The sequence below is a fragment of the Pelophylax lessonae genome (genome assembly GCF_965119305.1).
Source record: "Pelophylax lessonae genome assembly, chromosome: 2".
Taxonomy (NCBI): Eukaryota; Metazoa; Chordata; class Amphibia; order Anura; family Ranidae; genus Pelophylax; species Pelophylax lessonae.
In genome coordinates, this window is record NC_138769.1 from 290,767,700 (window position 1) to 290,788,684 (window position 20,985).

The following is a 20,985-nucleotide window of genomic DNA, read 5'->3' on the forward strand; positions in this document are numbered from 1 at the left end:
CCTTCCTAACTGGGACTGCACGAGCCCCACTACCCACCACTGCCTAATGACCTGATGCTGGAGAGGTTCTCCACTGTCCTGTCTCTCAGCCCACCTCCTGTGATGCTGCCCATCTTCTGTGATGCTGCCCCCCACCTGTCCCTCTGCCCACCTCCTGTACCATGACCTGTGCCATGCCCTTACCATGACCTGTGACATGCCTATACCATCTCCTGTACCATGACCTGTGACATGCCTGTACCATGACCTGTGCCATGCCTATACCATCATCTGTGCCATGCCTATACCATCACCTGTGCTATGCCTATACCATCTCCTGTACCATGACATGTGACATGCCTGTACCATGACATGTGACATGTCTGTACCATGACCTGTGCGATGCCTATACCATCACCTGTGTCATGCCTATACCATCACCTGTGCAATGCCTATACCATCATCTGTGCCTTGCCCTTACCATGACCTGTGCCATGCCTATACCATCTCCTGTACCATGACCTGTGACATGCCTATACCATCACCTGTGCCATGCCTATGCCATCATCTGTGCCGTGCCATGCCTGTACCATCACCTGTGCCATGACCTGTGCCATGCCCTTACCATTACCTGTGCCATGCCTATACCATCTCCTGTACCATGATCTGTGCCATGCCTGTACCATGACCTGTGCCATGCCTATACCATCATCTGTGCCATGCCTATACCATCACCTGTGCCATGCCTATACCATCACCTGTGCCATGCCCTTAACATCTCCCGTACCATGACCTGTGACATGCCTGTACCATGACCTGTGGCATGCCTATACCATGACCTGTGCCATGCCCTTACCATGACCTGTGACATGCCTATACCATCTCCTGTACCATGACCTGTGACATGCCTGTACCATGACCTGTGCCATGCCTATACCATCATCTGTGCCATGCCTATACCATCACCTGTGCCATGCCTATACCATCACCTGTGCAATGCCTATACCATCATCTGTGCCATGCCTGTACCATGCCTTTACCATGACCTGTGCCATGCCTATACCATCTCCTGTACAATGACCTGTGACATGCCTATACCATCACCTGTGCCATGCCTGTACCATGACCCCAAAGTCACGCAATTTTTTTACCGCGTTTTTTGCCGCAAAGCAATACCTGTTACATTTTTCTTTTTGCGCCCCCCAAAAATTTTGAGCACCAGCTGCCACTGCTCAGGAGTCCTTGGAATTTCCAGTCACACTTGCAGCGACCTCTCCCAGGTACTTTCTGCTGGCCCAGTGTTTTGTGTGCACAGTTGGTTTGTACTTTGCCTGGTGTGTTCAATAAACTGAAACTGTCATTGTCTCACCTTTGAAGAACTGGCATTTTAATTCTGCTCAGGTACAGAGCTTCATCCCCCATTGCTGTTGCACTTTAAAGTTACTTACCTGCCTGTCTGCCCCTGTACAGTGAGCCCCTCATGCACAGCTCACTGTACAAATTCAGCAATGCCAAATCTGACTGAACTCTCGCACATACACGAGAGTGATGTCATCCCCACCTGGCCAATGACAGTGGCCGGTGATCGAGACCTCCCCGCCCGAAGATGTCAGCAGTCGGGCGGGGAGCTCAGGAGCGACGCATCGCTGGAGGTGAGTATAGCCCTGCTATTTTGCTGCAACACAGTGCTGCATATTGTATGTAATTGTCGCTACCTACAGTTTATACCGGTGCCCAGCAAGTGCACCTGTTATTGCAGCAAATAGCTCATTTTCACCAGCTTGGCTCACACAAACTATTTAAAGCAACATTAAACGTGGAGTTAAGCTTTTAGGTGAAGACTGTGAATTGCCAATTATAACCATGTAAGGATTTGGTGAAACATCTTAGATAACCACTGGTGTACTAAAATACGTTTTTAATCATAGATCCATGCTATGTCACTTTTGTAACACCCTCCTAGGTAGCTGCTAGTGGGAGAGTAAATTTTGAGCCCTGTCTGCTTACCAGAGGGGCTGCAGGTAAATCTATATTGTTCGCTGCCTACCAGGGAGCAGGATCTGTTTGTGAGGTCTGCTCATTGTGCTCAGTATGCGATTCATTCGGTCTAGAGAGTGTTTCAAGCTGGCCGAATAGGGAGGCATGTTGGACAGTAGGAGGAAACCTGACAAATGGGTGCATAGGCTTTTGATACAGCCCTGATGATTGGCAGAGGGCAGGTCGCCTCAGTGAATGCTGGGATACTGTATAAAAGCCAGGAGCGCATGTGCTCGGGGTCTTTCGTTGGAGTGCGGAGTCCCAGGGGGAGGGGACGGCTGCCTCCTCCTCTGTAGAGGTGCCATGCGGTCTCAGGGGTCATTCTGAGACCGGAGGAGTGGTTAACGGGAGCTGAAATCAGAGGTCCAGGGAAGCTAACTGAGAGGGGAGACACTGGAGATCCTGTTTCTGCAGTATCGTAAGTACAGGAACTCTTGTCAAGGGGCCTGACATGAGGGGGGCCACCCCTGCTCATAGGATAGTCAGTGGACGGGTGTCAGTAGAAACAAGATGCTAGGGAAAGTATCTTGAAGATAAGATAGGATATTGTTCACCAAGTCATCTTAAGAGAGAGAGAGGGAGGATAAAGAAAGCAAGAGACTTACCCCTATTCATCTAAAGTGGCAGGATGAATTAACAGCCTGGCTGTTCCATATCTACAAGTGGAGTTGTGAAGATAGAAGTCCTCAGATATTGTGAATAGTTAATATTGGAGTATCCCACTATTCCCTTCTCCTATCCCAGTTACAAAATAAACAACAAAAAACCTAATACCCCTGGACCGTTTATTGCAGTGAAGAGCCAAGAGGAATGTAGGAACTGTATTTTCTTATAACAGTGTGTTGGTAACCAGGGGAGCCTGCAGAGTTAATATCCAGCGGTCCTTATAGGGGCAGTGATACACTTTATACACAATGGGGAAACACATTGCATAATGCATAGGAGGGCAACAAAACAGCATTTCATACACACCTCATATTTGGTGTGATGCTCTTTACACATGAATAAACACTAGAGGATCAAATGTGTTCCTGTAACATTGTGATGATTTTAACAACTGTAAAATTAACAAAATCCAAAAAGTATGAAAACAGTGATTTAGACTTTGCTTTTGTTCTGAATCTGGGATCTCTGTGACTTCTTGTAGATTTGCCGTACACCCGCAATGTCTTCTAGAAGAAAACAAATACAGTACAGTATAAATAGATTGATATTGATCCCATGTCTGTCTAAGTTACAAAACTTACCAGATGATCTCTTATATTGGCTAAAGAAGACAACACACAACACCATGCTTAGCAAAAGAATCCACCGCATAATATTCCACGGTTTGTGCCTGTTGGGACTTCTGCAAAAAAAAAAAAAAAAATTTCTCAAATTTTTGACAATTAAAAATTAAATTAAATTAGTTCATAAGAAATCAGAGATTAGAGAGGGAGGGGAAATCCCCCCAATAGGGACAGCAAGAAAAATAAATTAATAAAATTGCAGAGCCTAATCCTAATCCTAATCCACTCAATCTCAAAAAAAGTGTTTGTTGGAGTTCCACCTAAAATTTTAATTCCAGGCAGATATAAAATACATACATTAAAGCAGCTCCGTATTCACGATCACATCATGAGATTTGTTTTTGTAATTCAAGCAGTGTCAGCACCAGAATTCCACATGGTATCAGCGGCTTGCAGTCCCTGTATAGAACAGTTCATAAAGGGGAAAGGACAAGCAGCACCAGGGGTCAATCAATTGTGCAGCAGTCCCCCAAAAGGTACCAAATGTGGCAGCGGAGGGGGGAGGAGGCAGACAAGCAGAGCTTCTCCCTTTTGGGTGGAGCTATGCTTTGAGTTTAATTTGGCAAATAATTTGTGCATTTTTTAGGATCCTTTCTTTTTGAAAAGGAAATTATGTTGCATTTTCAATGACCACACTGTTAGAGTTCAATTGTTTTTGATGTGCATTACATTTTACAAGACCACAAATACAAATGTATTGCACAGTTTTCCCTCTAGCAGTTAGAGGTTTGTATCTAAAAGGAATGTACTTGGAATTTTCATAAAACTAGTGAAATAAAATTCAATTGCAGGATTAACCACAATGACGATTTTCAGACAGCCTGTGTAGACTAGAATCTAGTTATATAAGGTGGTATCAAAAAGTTTCGAGACTAGTTTTGTAACAGGCCAACAAGGACTCATTGCAGCCTCCCCGTAATCTTGTCAAATCATGTCAAACGTCTGTGTGACAGATTTCCCAGTTTCACGCAGAATTTTACAGTTACTCTGTGTTCTAACTTGCTGTCCATGATGAAATAGCAGACGTGGTAAGAATAGCACCAGTTGCACAATGCCCAATGTACACAGGACAATGTCTTTTGGCACACTGACTTATGAAGGCGGGTGCTCCCTGTGACTGTGCGTTCAGTCTTGTGCTGCCATGTGGTGATGTCTCAAAACTTTTTGATACCACTTTGTACTTAGACTCTGTTCACACTGCTGCGATGCAAAGTCGTACGACTTTGCCCTACGACTTCCTTGTGACTTGACCTGACTTGAATGTGATTTAAGAGCCTGTACAAGGGCTGAAATCATACTCAAGTCAGACCAAAGTAGTTCAGGAACCTTGGAGCGGAGTTGGAGCGGCGGGGTGTAGTATCAGTTAAGACAGCTCTCATAGAAAAACATCTTCATATTTTGTGGAAGGCCAGTGGGAATATTTAGCTTTGTGTACTTGGAGCCTTGGTCTTGAGTATTGGGATACAAGTGTGTGTTTACTAACACAGAAAACAGTACCAGACATGGTGTTGGTTTGGTCAAAGCAAAGTGCAACACAAGACGAGGCTCTTGCTCAGTATCAGTATGATCATTGGTTAGGATGGTAAATTGAAGCCATGTCTGATCAATAAAATACCCACATGCTACAGACGCAGCCCCTTCCAAAAAGTACAAAAAGTACAACATACTCTGCTCCCAAACTTCTCCCAAGGAGCCCTTGCGAATTCTGTTTATCATTGAGGCTGGGTTCACACCGTTGCAAATTGGATGTGGGTTTCACCGCATACAACTCGCATGTCAGGAAATTGTGACAGCCTCTCTATGGAGCCGTTTCATATATCCCTGGAGCGGATCTGGTGCGAATTGCACAGGAATCCTGTGCCTCTTCTGATCCATTTCAGGTCTGAATTCAGCCAAAGATTCGAACTAAAATTGGACATGAAAAGGTGAACAGGGACGTACCGGGCCCCTCCTGTGAGCCACTCCGTGCGGCAGTGTGAACCCAGACTAAAAGTGTACACAAAACATGAAAATGCACACAAAAAAACGACATACATATTATGCGGTCTGATAAAGCAAAAATGGTGCTGCGCTTATTCAAAAATATGTGCTTGATCTCTAATAAAATCACAAATAAAACATTCAACGTATGTGGTAAGTAATGAATCAATTTATATAATAAGGTGCATAAGTGTTAGAATTGTTTGTGATAAATAGGTAAAAAAGTTAATGAATGATATCAAGTGGCAGAGGTGCACGATTAGTAGGATGAAGAAAATATTAATTATGTCTTAAAATCGTGCGTAAAGGTCTAATTTGGGACACAGTTGGTACAATCAAAGGAATAGTAGGGATAATATTCAAAGTGCTAGATTGCAAACATACACTAAATAAATAAATGAAAATTATTATATAGAAGCCAAGTACTAAATCTTCTGATTGTACTACAACGATAATAAAAGAAACACTCATAGCAGGCAAACTCAAAAGTTAGAGCAAGTATTCACTTAAGAGCAATATCGTTGGGACTAGTAGATAAAGTGCATATATTGCTTCAAAAGGGAACCAAAGATGAGTCCACAGACTTCTCTTATTCTTAATAAAACACACACACACTGATGAGTCTAATTAATAAGGTCCATAGGTAAAGTTATAACGGGGTTAAATGGACAGGGCACCCTCCAAATATCTCTTTCCAAACAACATGGGGGGGGGGGTCTCTCAATCCAGATGGCAGTAAATCCTAAACGAGAAGTAGAAGGGGTGGGCGCAGAGATCCCGGATAAATGTAGCCTCGCTACCTGCTTATCTTACTGCTGTAAGGTAACAGCATAAACTCCGGCACCACAACGGGTTTGTGCTTTAGGATCCTCCCGCTTGCTCTACACTACTTCAGGGGGTGTCTTCTGCTGTGCATGTATGTCTTTCTCCTGGCAGCGGTAAGTTCTCCAAATAGACGATTCTCAGGTAAGTTTACGGGAGAAAGAGGGACTCCAATAGTGTAATAACATTTTTAAAAAATTATTTTATTAAAGTAAGAGGCAAAAACTCACATTAGGTAAAAGCCGCACAGCGGCGTACAGCACATGAGAGGCCGGCTGGTCCTTCGGCAACTGTTCCAATACTATCAGCTGCCCTACACGTGTCGTCACCGTCACGTGACTTCATCAGGGGGTCTTTATATATATATCTTGCCACTTTAAATCATTCATCAACTTTTTCACCTATTTATCACAAGCAATTCTAACACTTATGCACCTTATTATATAAATCGATTCCTTACTTTCCACATATGTTGAATGTTTGATTTGTGATTTTATTAGAGATCCAGCACATAGTTTTGAATGAGCGCAGCACCACTTTTGCTTTATCTGTCTGCTTTACTTGACAATAGGAATTTGTCAATCTTGGTTTTTGAAGCTGTTCTTTTGAGATCATTCTGTGGAGTGAGGGTACCCCCCGATTTTTTTATTATGCAGTCTATTGCTAGCATTAAAGACACCCTCCCATCAAACTATTTATTTCAACAAAAATATTTATAGGATTATATGTGCATTTAACATACTGGGCTCAATGCATAAAATGTTATCTACCGCTTTAAGATCAGCGCTAAAATAGCTTATAGCTTTTTTCAAGAATTATTTTGTAATTCACTTAAAAATGCTACTAAAACACTGCATTGGCTATTTCTTGAACTGATGCAGTATTTAAAGTGGAGTTCCACCCAAAAGTGGAACTTGCGCTCATTTGCTTCCCCCCCCCTCTGGTGCCACATTTGGCACCTTTCAGGGGGGAGGGGAGGACGCTGTCCCTCTGAAGTTTGGCCCCCTCCTCCTTCCCCCACCACCAAGCCAATCCGAATGTGCAGTGCAGTGTACGGTTAACATCAAACACACACACACACCATAGGTTGAACTGGATGGACTAATGTCTTTTTTCAACCTCACTAACTATGTAACTATTTTAAACACTCTATTTTCTGTGCTATTACCTGCATTTTTTTAAGTTGTTTTGTAGGGTTTCTTTAATACAGCAGGCATTGTTTTTCTGAGTTCCCCTGTAACGTTACCTGTTTATCCCACCAGAAAGTTTGTTATTTCTCTTCTTCCTATAATATTGTAAAAATGCTGTTTTGCAGGGAAATTGCACAACAGCATTGTCACTCTCTGGACATGGTAGTCTGAGATGGAGATGTAGTTTTAAATAGACTTTGAGTAAAAGACCAACTCCAGTTAACATATGTACCACTTTAAGGCCTCATGCACACTGGATGTTTTTACAGCTGCTCCGAGGGGCGTCTGACATTTTCTTTTCCTCCCTCTAAACACTCCTCCATGTTAGCCTATGTGTCCATGTACACATAGGCTTTTAGCAGCGTTTATTTGCAGGGGCTTTTAGAGGCAGGGAACAAAACCCACTGGCAGTGCGTCCAGGAGCAGCAGAGTTTGGACAGAAAAAAACGCTTGATGCTACTAAAAGCTGCCAGAAGCTGCTAAACGTGCCTAAAAGTTAGTGCTTGAGCATTTATTCATTTCAATGGCCAGAATAAATGATTTATTCTGGCCAATTAAATAAATTAATGCCCAAGAGCTTGACGCCGTTTGAAGCTTTAGACACCTTTAGAAGCATCAGGTGTTTTTTCTGCAAAATCGCTGCTAGCGTCTAGGTGAGTTAAAATAACGTGCTGTGTGAATGAGGCCTTAGGCCTTTCTTGGGTTATAGGTGCAGTACAGAGATGCAGGTCTCTGTATTCTTTTTGTTTCCACAGCAGTGCACAGGGATCCCCTGTTGTAGAGGAAAGAATTGTATAATTGTTTTGTCATATTGCAGTTAGAAAGTGTTCAAGAGACATTATTAACAATAAAGGGGATAGTGGGCATGTTAGCAGGTGCTCACAAAATTAAAAATAAAGTTTTCTTTATTTTGATATTGCTGTATATAATGTGAGGTTTATGTTGCTTTTCATTATAATGTGAAGCATGGTAAAATTATATTTTACTGTGCTTTTTAATGCACTGTGTAGTTATGCAGACAGTTACAGGCTGCCCAGGATAGAAAGGGGTTAACTGTGTCTAGACTCTTTTCCCGATTTCTAAGTCCTGTCCCCTGTTGTGAGCCACATAATCATCAGGGGACTCAGAGCAAGTTCTTTCTTCCACATGGGATTTACAGAGGAAGGTCTGCTGCAACATGTAGCCTTACTGGGGCATGTGGCTCCCTTCTGGGGTTCTCTCTCGACTAGGAACCTCCTAGCATTTGACTATTGCTACATGAACTTCGCTATCTAGAAAGGTATGGATCGGGGCATCCTGCATTAGTTAGTTAGGCCTAGACTAATGTTTCATGTGTGCTGTGCTGTTGAACTGCATAACTTTTAGTAAAACTGTTAACTGTCTCAAGCCTGGTCTGAGGTTACTACAAAAGGGTGCATGGTAGTGTATGGCAGGTTGCAAAGAACAGGGCCTGTTACACACACGGGGTTGAACAGGAGGACATGTAGTTGCTAAAAGTAACCAACACAAGGAAATGATATGGCAGCCAGACAGCAGGAGTATGGTACCATCAAGGGTGACAGGTTCTCTGCATAGTGAGGGGAGCAGTTCACTGTTCCCCTCCCAAGAGGTCAGTGCCCCAGCTAACCGGGACTGCACCTGTGTGGAGGAGACCTCAAAGACCTCGTGGGGGACTCCAGGCATTTTGTAGGAGGATATAGGCTTTTTGCCCTATGGAGGCTGGTAACTGAGACATTACCAGTTATACCTCTCCTTGCATTGTATGTGGCGAGTTCCCTACATGTACACATTGGGCTGTATTTTCTGTAAGTCAGCTGGCTTACTTCAAATGTTACCACCTGAGAGGTGACAAACTGTGGCCCTCCAGCTGTTGCATAAATACAAGTCCTATCATGTCTCTTAAAAAAGAATAGCACAACCATGCAAAAGAAATGACCATCAAACATGGAGACCATCCACAAATAAAAATGGGGATTTAGTTCCACCATATGGCCATATCGTGCTCAAGCCCACCACTGCGTCAAAGTACCCCATTATCGGTGGGTCCTACACTATCCATAAAAAAGGGGTGAATCCAGCCTCTCTTACCCTTGGAGACAACGCTCCTTGCTGGGAAGGTGTGCTAATGCACTGCAGGGGACTCCTCCTATATCTACTTGATAGAGGACACCAATAGAGTACAGGTGTGTGTGGGGGATGGGATGCTCAACCCCATAAGTCTGGTCAGACCGAATACATAATAAACAAGCAAAAAATTGGGGGAGCAAACCCTGAACATGTATATCTAAAGCCGGTGCAGCTATGGACCAAGCAACATGTATATTAAAAAAGAATAGCGCAACCATGCAAAAGAAATGACCATCAAACATGGAGACCATCCACAAAGATATAGGAGGAGTCCCCTGCAGTGCATTAGCACACCTTCCCAGCAAGGAGCGTTGTCTCCAAGGGTAAGAGAGGCTGGATTCACCCCTTTTTTATGGATAGTGTAGGACCCACCGATAATGGGGTACTTTGATGCAGTGGTGGGCTTGAGCACGATATGGCCATATGGTGGAACTAAATCCCCATTTTTATTTGTGGATGTTCTCCATGTTTGATGGTCATTTCTTTTGCATGGTTGCGCTATTCTTTTTTAATATACATGTTGCTTGGTCCATAGCTGCACCGGCTTTAGATATACATGTTCAGGGGATGCTCCCCCAATTTTTTGCTTGTCTATCATGTCTCTGCCTTTGGGAGTCATGCTTGTAACGGTAAGCCTTGCAATGCCTCATGGAACTTGTAGTTTGGAAATAGCTAGAGGGCCGCAGTTTGACACCTGTATATCACCTGCAATCTGATTCTTTTGAGGCCTTGATGTCTGCTTAGGGCATGTGTTTTACTGGTGCCACAGTTCCCGTCCTCATTGTTTCTTCTAGCTAACGCCCTTCTGTAGCATGTCAAGCTTGAGGTAAAGGATTGGTAGTTTTCCTTGTGATTGATTATCTAGAATCTTAATGTTGATGCATATGTATGTTGGTGGATAAGGACCACCGTCCTTCTCGACAGATGGTGAAGAATGCTACTGTATTTTCATTTATTTTAGCTTTTAAAATGTGCAAGTTATGTTTTTACTGAATATTTTGTGCCCATAAAATCCATGGACTGTGGTCCAAAAACCAATAAACTTTTGATCTCTAGTAATTAGGATGTGGCACCTGGTATAAGTTTAGTATCAACAGGTACCCACAGCACCACCTATTTCTCATTGCCTGTTTATTATTGTGACTCTCTACTGTGGATGAAGCCACTTGGTCCCTAGGCCCTAATGGAAATTCAAGAGAACAGTAAGGGGTTGAGGCCTAATGCCAGAATCTTTGCGAAGATTTTATAATAAAAATTTTAAAGAAATATCAGTCTAGTGCTTACCATCCTTAGGAAGTGTTTTGATATGTGCTAGTTGTGTTTCTGGTTGGAAGTGGTGTCCATGGTGAATACGTTAAAGTATAACTGAAGGTAAAACTTTTTTTTTCATTTTGGATAGAGTAAGGAAGGGTTATAACTTATAACCCCATTGCTGAAACAGGAAATCAATCCCTCCAAATTGAGTTAATCCTGGTGTGTCCCCTTTGGAAGATTTCCCCTCTATTACTGTTCTGGTGTCCACCCAAATGGGATTTGGGATTTTCTTTTTCTTTCACTAGCAATGATAGTCGCAAACCGGACAATTAAAGTAAATCTCCATAAGGGGGACACGGACAGCAATAAAAGCGCAGGTGTTCTAATCCTTCTCCACTCTATCCAAAAAAGTTTTGTCTTTAGTTACATTTTAATTAGTTTATAAAATTTAGACTTTTTCCATTAGGCATGCTTTTTTAGTGTTTCATAAATTACATCTATGAAAATATAATTATCCATAATTTCTGTTCAACTAGAAGGAAGTTTGGTCATACTGGAGACTGATACATTTTAGGAGATGGCCACTTGTCTGGTATACAATTTTTGGAGAGATAACATTTACTTGTCTTTTTTATGCAATATTTCTAAATGGGTGATACATCCAGTTTGCATGACAGGCGAGTGGTGACCAGCTCTCAATGGAGCCGGTTCACACAGATATGTGGCGGCCGCGGTCTAGATTCCAGAAGGGTCCTGTGTGTGTTTGGGTCCAGTTCAGGTGCGAATTCAGGCAAAAAATTTGGACCTGAATCGCACCTGAACCGATGAACAGACACACACTGGACCCCAGGCATGGACCCAGAGCCCCACATATGTGAACTGGGCCTTAGTTGATATTTTAGCTTAGTGTTTTAGTTTAGATCCTTATGATAACAGTTTTTTATGGATATAGGCTTCACAAGCCTCCCAAAATAATGTGTGGGTCCTGCCCTATTAATAGTAAAGGAGACAACGAGAGAAAAGCTGTGCTTGGATCAATCAAAGCAAACAAACATAATCAGTTCAAATAAAGCCAGCAGCTGCACATATGTGGGATAAAACATAAAGTTATTTTTGGAGCTTAATGATAACAACAGGGGTATCCATTTGCAATATGAGGCCAGTGACATGGAGGTGCGCTATCTGGATTTAAAAATCAAGGTTGATGGGAATTCTATCCTGACTTTTACATTTTTTAAGGAGACTGATAGAAATGGATATATCGATGTATCTAGCTGCCACCATCCGTCTTGGGTCAAGTCGATGCCTAAAAGCCAGTTTCTCCAGTTGCTAACAAACCGTATTAAAGAAATCTTTCTTTTTCCGGAATTTGATTGGAATTTTCCCATGTGGCAAGTGCCCTATTTGTGTGCTGAATGCATAGCAGCCGAGAAAGATTACATCATTTGAGAATTTTGCCATCAAGCAATTTATCACGACCAAGTATGTTGTATATATGATCTGTTGCCCTTGTGGCTTACAGTACATTGGTCGCACCAAACGGATGCTGGTAACGAGACTTAATGAACACGTTGCCAACATCCGTAATGGTTTCCCTGGCCATAGTCTCTCCAAACACTATGCCCTTTGCCACAATAAGGATCCCAAGGGGACGATGTTCATTGGGATTGAACATCTTGTGGCAAATTGGCATGGGAGTAACATGGTCGAGGAAATCTCAAAATTAGAGGCACGGTGGATTTATAGGGCCAAGACATACGCTGCTGGTATGAATGTGGAGTAGGATGTCAACGGTTTCATAGCTAATAGCTAGTTTCTCTGATTTCTATTTATATATCCTCATTTTTTTATTGTACTTGCTTTTTATGTGTACTTATTTTTATCTGCACATATATTTTTAATTAATTGATGTTAGTTAATTATATTGTTTTGTTGTGTGTAGTTTTTCTTTTGTAATGTTCATGTAGTACCGTTTTTTGTCCACAAGATGGCTCTGCATGTTTTTTTTTTACCATTTTTTACTAAAAATGTATTGAGTTGCCTTAGTCCACATTAGTATTAATCAAATTGGACTTTTGTGGAGGATTTTGCATCTTCTTTTGTAATTTTTATATATTTTCTTTATTTATTTGGGTTCTGAGGCTGTGCGTTCTGGTTCCTCTTCCGGTCCGGCTGTTGATCCATTCGCCGGATGTTGTGCCCCTCAGTTTATTGAGCCGCTCGTTCCAGTGTTCCGTGAAAAAACCATACCCATAAAAATTCCATACCCTCATCACTTCCGGTGCACCTACGTCAGTGAACAGCTGAGGAGCTTACTAGTGCGCATGCTCGGAGGGTATGGAATGTTCACGGTAGTGTGTTATAACGTTACACCGCATCAGCTGTTGCGGCGATTACATTAAAACATCTCCGCTGCAACATGAATCATCTCTGCTCCTACCCCTGTCACTTCCCTGATCTTGGCTACTAAATGTAAAAGCGGATCACGGAGCCGAGATCTCCGTGATTTAGATTTCATACACCCGCCGCCGCTTTTACATTTACTAGCCGAGATCAGGGAAGTCACAGGGGTAGGAGCCGAGATGATTCATGTTGCAGCCCACCTGTTTTAATGTAACCGGCGCAACAGCTGAGGCAGTGTAACGTTACAACACACTATCGTGAAAATTCCCTACCCTCCAAGCATGCGCAATGCTAAGCTCCTCAGCTGTTCAATGACGTATCCGGAGCTGTGAGCATGCGTACTGCTACGCTGCTCAGCTGTTCCATTACGTTTCTGACAGGAAGTGACGTGGGTATGGAATTTTCACGAGGTATGGTTTTCTCACGTTACACCGGCTGCTATATTAAGCGCATGATGCCGTCCTCTGACCACGCCCCTGACGAAGTCATTGGTTGACGAAATGCCGCGTTGGGCGGGTACTGGGACGTGTGACGTCATCGCGCCAAGGACTGGGCAAAAGGAACCGCACACTCAGCCAAGGCTAGGCAGTTCCTAAATGTTTTGCAGGACAATTTCATGGGTCAGATGGTGAATGCACCTACAAGAAACAATGCGGTACTTGACCTACTGATTACCAACAATACAGACCTGCTCACGGATATAGAAATACGGGGCAACTTAGGAAACAGTGACCATAGGTCAATAAATTTCAGTATTAATTACAGTAATAGGAAGCACAGGGATAATATAAGGACACTGAATTTCAAAAGAGACAATTTCCCAAAACTGCGCTCGCTGCTAGAAAATATCAAATGGGATAGAACCCTGGGAACAAAGAACATGGAGGAAAAATGGGAGTGCTCCAAGAGCATACTTAACAAGGGGATTGGCCAGTGCATTTGTAATGTTCCGGTACCTTTGGTACCCTAAATTACACTTTCCACAAGTGTATGCGCCCTACCATTTACTTTTGGAAAGGTGCGCATACACCTTTAAGACTGGAGCTGTCATCACTCAGCGCCGGACTAGATGGCTATTTAAGGCGTCGGTTCTCACTCACATGTGTTCGTTCAAACACCCTTATCTGGATGCTAACCTTGCTTGAAGCTTCCATGCTTGCAAGCTTACTTCGCTGACGGAACCTCGCTGCTCTGATCCCTGTATCCCGCTACTGGATCATCCGCCTCTCCTGAACCACCCTTCGGCTGTATCGCTAATAGTGCTAAGTACCCCACAGGGGAATTCTCTATAAACTTATACTAAGCTTACACTATCTAGCTCTGCATAGTAGAGACTGTTTATCACATCTGCATAAACTAGATTGCTAGCTCTTGAGACTACTGCTACTTTTCTGCACTGGGTTGATCTCTTTTGTATGTCCACCTGCTATTCTATCATCTGCTATCATACAACATTGCTAAACCTTCCTGCATCCATCTGCTACTGTCTCACCTTCAAGTGTCTATCACCTACCACCTCCACTCAACCTATCCCTCAACCTTCATCATTGTGTTACCACATGCATAAAGTCACTCTAAGAACCAGCTTGCTAATTGTGTGTATTTACTGGCTGAAATAAGACCTTCCACACATGATGAGTCATTGAGGTTGGGAATGGTATCTCAGCATATCTCTTACATGACTGCTGACGTGGAACTATTTCTACAGCTGAAAATCCACACCATATAAAAACGCAGGAGCGTTACAGATTGAACGAACCAAAAAATGGATTCAGCAGAAATAGTTCCAGAAATAACCACTCAGGTGACACAATTAAAACAGCAAGTATCTGCGTTAATACACGCACTTGCTGAATTAAAAGAAGACAATCAGGCTCTGTCGCAGCAGGTAATTAGACTGACACAACTTACCTCTGCTCAGTCCCCTGAACCCAAGATAAATCCCCCTTTGGTATTTACAGGCGATCGCAAAAAATTTCGCGAATTTAAAAACGCATGTGAGTTACTTTTTTTGCTAAAACCTCGTACCTACCTTACTGATCACATTAAGGTTTGTACTATTATTTCTTACCTATCAAGCGATCCTCGAGCCTGGGCAGATTCTCTTTTTGAGAAAAACGACCAGCTTCTCAACTCCTATGCCTTGTTCCTGGCAGAGCTCACTAGCCTATATGATGACCCCAATAGGCAGAGTACTGCTGATCTTCAGTTAAGATCCTTGAAACAAGGAAGGAGGCCTGTGGAAGACTTTGTCGCAGAGTTCAAGAGATGGACCCTTGATTCAGAATGGAATGATGCATCTCTGAAAACCCAATTTAGGCTTGGCCTATCAGAAGCCGTTAAGAACGAGCTCGCCCGAGCGGATCTGCCAAAAACCCTGGATGCATTAATACAACTCAGTATTACCATAGATAGAAGACTACGAGAAAGAAAGGCTGAAAAGATGGGAATGCCATTATCCGTTTCCTCTCGGAGTCTGGCCGTTCCTATGGAGGTAGGAACCATACGCCCACCGCTATCAACTATGGAAAAAGCCAAAAGACGAAATTAAAATCTCTGCTTGTACTGTGCATCCCCGGATCACAAGATAAACGTCTGTCCCCTAGTCAACAAAAAGAAGGGTGAGTGTTCACATGTCTCTCTAGGAGGATTGACAACTTCATTCACTAACCCCTACATTTCTGTTTTTTTGACATTACAGTGGGACCAGAACAGGATTACTACTAAGGCCATGATTGACACAGGATCTTGTGGAAATTATATGGATATATGTTTTGCTGCTTTAAATAAAATTCCTATTATTTCTAAACTCAAACCTGTCTCAGTAAGTCTTATTACCGGTGTTCCGTTATCCTCTGGTCCGATCACCGATCAGACACAAGCACTTCTAGTCACTATTAACGAGTCTCATAGGGAGACTTCTACCTTCGATTTAATACCATCACCCCACTTTCCCATTGTGTTGGGACTTCCCTGGTTGCACACACACCAACCAACCATAGATTGGAAGAAACGGTCCTTGACCTTCCCTTCTTGTTATTGCGAGGAAACGTGTAACCTCCCGTTTTCCGGGAAGATTCTGTCTGTGGTGACAGATGAGATTGCACCACTATGTTATCAGGATCTTTCTGAGGTTTTTCTTGAGAAAAATGCTCAAGCATTACCTCCTCATCGAGACTATGATTGTAGCATTGATCTACTCCCAAATAGCAAATTGCCGTTCGGTCATGTTTATCCTCTTTCACAGGATGAACTTGCCCATCTCAAAACCTATTTGGAACTTGGAAAAAGGTTTTAGTAGACCTTCCACTTCTTCCACAGCAGCAGGACTCTTTTTTGTTCGCAATAAAGATTCAAGTCTCAGACCTATCATCGACTACAGGAAATTGAATGCTATCACAATAAAAGATCGCTATCCTCTACTGCTTATCCCTGAGCTCATTGAGCAGGTGCGTGGAGCTACCTATTTTTCAAAATTAGACCTGAAAGGAGCATACAATCTCATTCGAATCCGTGATGGACACGAGTGGAAGACTGCGTTCAGAACTAGATACGGATTGTTCGAATATCTCGTGATGCCATTCGGCCTATGCAATGCCCCTGCAGTTTTCCAACGATTTATAAACAATATTTTTAAAGACTTACTAGATGTCTGTGTTGTGGTATATCTGGACGATATACTTATATATTCACGGACCCTGTCTGAACACATAAGACATGTAAGACTTGTATTATCGAGATTGCTTGCACATAATCTTTATGTGAAGCTGAAGAAATGCTTGTTCCATAAAGATGAGGTACTCTTTCTAGGCTACATCATATCCAAAACAGGAATCGAGATGGACATGAGTAAAATATCCTGCATTCAGGATTGGCCTACACCAACTACACGCAAGGCGCTACAGCGATTCCTGGGATTTTCAAATTTCTACAGGAAGTTCATAAAAAACTTTTCTGCTATTGTGAGACCCCTCACACAGTTCACTAGCATAAAAATACCATTTAAATGGTCAGAAGAAGCAAATAAGGCTTTCCACTTGTTAAAGACAAGGTTTACTTCCGCTCCCATATTACGCCATCCAGACCCATCCCTCCAATACATTCTGGAGGTAGATGCGTCAAACCTGGCAGTAGGAGCAATACTCTCCCAACGACCTACCCCCACTTCACCACTTCATCCAGTCGCCTTTTTTTTCTAAATCCCTGAGCAGTCCCGAGATAAATTACCCCGTGGGTGAGAAGGAACTGCTTGCTATAAAATTGGCTCTGGAGAATTGGCGACATTTACTCGAAGGCACCCAATTACCAATAATTATATACACGGACCATAAAAACCTCCAATATCTTCAGACTAGCAAAACTCTCTCGCATCGACAGGTACGATGGTCACTATTCTTTCTAAGGTTTAACTTCCTAGTGACCTACACACCTGCAGATAAGAACAAAAAGGCGGATGCACTATCACGACTAACTGAAGAAAACTACTTTGAAATTCCTTCCGTTCCTATAATACCTCACAAACGCATTATTGGAGTTGTCCGTTCCTTGAAGGAAGAGGTTCTGCATGGTATAAGGTTGGATTCACCCCCACCACAACTAACTACCGATGCAGAAGGCTTCCTCTACTACAACGACAAACTTTACATACCACCTACCCTACGCACCAAGATCTTGGAATTATCGCATGATGTGCCTATGGCAGGACATATGGGTATGACAAAGACTTTCAATTTGATTTCTCGGCAATTCTGGTGGCCTGACATGAAAACATCTATACAAAAATTCGTCTCTTCATGCAATGTCTGTGCCAGGTCCAAAATTGACACTACGAGACCATCCGGTCTACTATGCAGTCTACCAATACCCCAAACTCCATGGGAGGTTCTGTCATTGGACTTCATCGTAGAATTGCCTCCTTCCAAAGGATTTAATACCATCTTGGTGTCAGTGGACCATCTGACAAAGATGGCACATTTCATTGCTATTCGCAGACTACCTTCATCCAAACAAACGGCAGAACTCCTGATGAAACATGTCTTCAGATTACATGGTATCCCAAAAACTCTTTTGTCTGACCGTGGATCCCAATTTATTTCTAAATTCTGGCAAGAACTATGTCACATACTACGGATTGAGCGGAAGCTCACTTCTCCTTACCATCCGCAGACCAACGGACAGACTGAAAGAGTCAACCAATGCATCGAGCAGTATTTACGTTGTTACACTTCTTACCAACAGGATGATTGGTTGGATCTTCTCCCCCTGGCAGAATTTGCCTACAACAACGCAACTCACAGTACAACCAAGCAGAGTCCGTTCTACTTGAACTATGGGTTCCATCCCTCTATTCTCCCTCCACGCATCCTTCCTTCAAATAACCCAGTAGCCTCAGACTATCTTTCCCAAATAAAGGATTCTCTGGGTTTACTAAATACTACCATTGCACACGCTCACAGTCAACAAAAGACGTACTATGATCTTCGTAGAAGACCTTCTCCACAGTATACCATCGGGGACCTCGTTTGGCTCTCAACAAAAAACTTGAGACTGAAGATCCCTAGCAAAAAGCTTGGACCTCTGTTCTTGGGACCTTTCCCAATCATGAAACTTATTGGAAAAGCTGCAGTGCAGCTTACATTGCCAATGGACCTAAAAATCCATCCCATTTTCCATGTGTCGCTACTAAAACCCCATGTTCCGGACCAAGGAATAAGGCCTAATATTCCACCTCCCCCTCCTGTACAAGTTGAAGGTGGAGAAGAATACGAGATAAAAGAAATTCTGGATTCTCGTATCTACAGAAGAAGACTTCAGTACTTGGTTAGATGGAAGAACTATGGGCCCCAAGACGACACCTGGCTAAACACCTCTGACATACATGCCCCTAGATTAATCCGCAATTTTCATGCGAGATACCCAGACAAACCAGCTCCAGAGGCCTTCAGGAGCAGGCCTTAAGGGGGGGGTATTGTAATGTTCCGGTACGCGTTGGGTGGGTACTGGGACATGTGACGTCATCGCGCCAAGGACTGGGCAGAAGGAACCGCACACTCAGCCAAGGCTAGGCAGTTCCTAAATGTTTTGCAGGACAATTTCATGGGTCAGATGGTGAATGCACCTACAAGAAACAATGCGGTACTTGACCTACTGATTACCAACAATACAGACCTGCTCACGGATATAGAAATACGGGGCAACTTAGGAAACAGTGACCATAGGTCAATAAATTTCAGTATTAATTACAGTAATAGGAAGCACAGGGATAATATAAGGACACTGAATTTCAAAAGAGACAATTTCCCAAAACTGCGCTCGCTGCTAGAAAATATCAAATGGGATAGAACCCTGGGAACAAAGAACATGGAGGAAAAATGGGAGTGCTTCAAGAGCATACTTAACAAGGGGATTGGCCAGTGCATTTGTAATGTTCCGGTACCTTTGGTACCCTAAATTACACTTTCCACAAGTGTATGCGCCCTACCATTTACTTTTGGAAAGGTGCGCATACACCTTTAAGACTGGAGCTGTCATCACTCAGCGCCGGACTAGATGGCTATTTAAGGCGTCGGTTCTCACTCACATGTGTTCGTTCAAACACCCTTATCTGGATGCTAACCTTGCTTGAAGCTTCCATGCTTGCAAGCTTACTTCGCTGACGGAACCTCGCTGCTCTGATCCCTGTATCCCGCTACTGGATCATCCGCCTCTCCTGAACCACCCTTCGGCTGTATCGCTAATAGTGCTAAGTACCCCACAGGGGAATTCTCTATAAACTTATACTAAGCTTACACTATCTAGCTCTGCATAGTAGAGACTGTTTATCACATCTGCATAAACTAGATTGCTAGCTCTTGAGACTACTGCTACTTTTCTGCACTGGGTTGATCTCTTTTGTATGTCCACCTGCTATTCTATCATCTGCTATCATACAACATTGCTAAACCTTCCTGCATCCATCTGCTACTGTCTCACCTTCAAGTGTCTATCACCTACCACCTCCACTCAACCTATCCCTCAACCTTCATCATTGTGTTACCACATGCATAAAGTCACTCTAAGAACCAGCTTGCTAATTGTGTGTATTTACTGGCTGAAATAAGACCTTCCACACATGATGAGTCATTGAGGTTGGGAATGGTATCTCAGCATATCTCTTACATGACTGCTGACGTGGAACTATTTCTACAGCTGAAAATCCACACCATATAAAAACGCAGGAGCGTTACAGCATTCCAAAGGGAAATACATTTAAAAGAGCAAATAAAAATGCATATTCGTGCTAAAGAAAAGGCCTTCAAAAAATACAAGACTGAGGGGTCATTGGCAGCATTTAAGCATTACAAAGAGTGTAATAAGAAATGTAAAGACGAAATCAGGGCGGCTAAAATAGAACACGAGAGACATATAGCGGAGGAGAGTAAAAATAACCCCAAGAAATTCTTTAAGTATATAAACAGTAAGAAAGCGAGGCCAGAACACATTGGCCCCATAAAAGATGACAAAGGTAATATGGCCACTGAGGACAGAGAAAAGGCGGAAGTGTTAAATAATTTCTTCTCTTCAGTCTCCACAAAAGAATCGGGGGGCTACAGGAACCTAGCGTGTAAGACCGAACTAAACAACACACCTCAGGAAATACCGCCATGGCTTACAGAAGATAGACTTAAAACTAAACTAGAGAAACTTAACATAAATAAATCACCGGGACCGGATGGCTTGCACCCGAGGGTTCTTAAATAGCTCAGCCAGGTGATTACCAGACCATTATTCTTGATCTTTAAGGATAGTTTACAGACGGGTATGGTGCCAGCTGATTGGAAAAAAGCCAACGTGGTACCAATATTTAAAAAGGGGCCGAGATGTATCCCGGGTAACTATAGGCCGGTCAGCCTAACATCTGTAGT

The 20,985-nt window shown here is 43.0% G+C and overlaps 1 protein-coding gene across 1 annotated transcript in view; it reads right to left on the minus strand.

Annotated features, from left to right (window-relative positions):
* Positions 1–3,114: 3,114 nt before the first annotated feature.
* Positions 3,115–20,985, minus strand: part of LOC309547062 (uncharacterized protein) — a gene marked incomplete at its 3' end in the record, with an annotated part of 75,496 nt that continues 57,625 nt past the window's right edge. Inside the window, exons 6-7 of the mRNA XM_082246847.1 lie at positions 3,264–3,364; positions 3,115–3,188 (exon numbers count right to left, since the gene is read on the minus strand). Of these exons, the coding sequence (XP_082102973.1) occupies positions 3,115–3,188; positions 3,264–3,364 (175 nt within the window). The remainder of the gene's footprint in view (positions 3,189–3,263; positions 3,365–20,985) is intronic.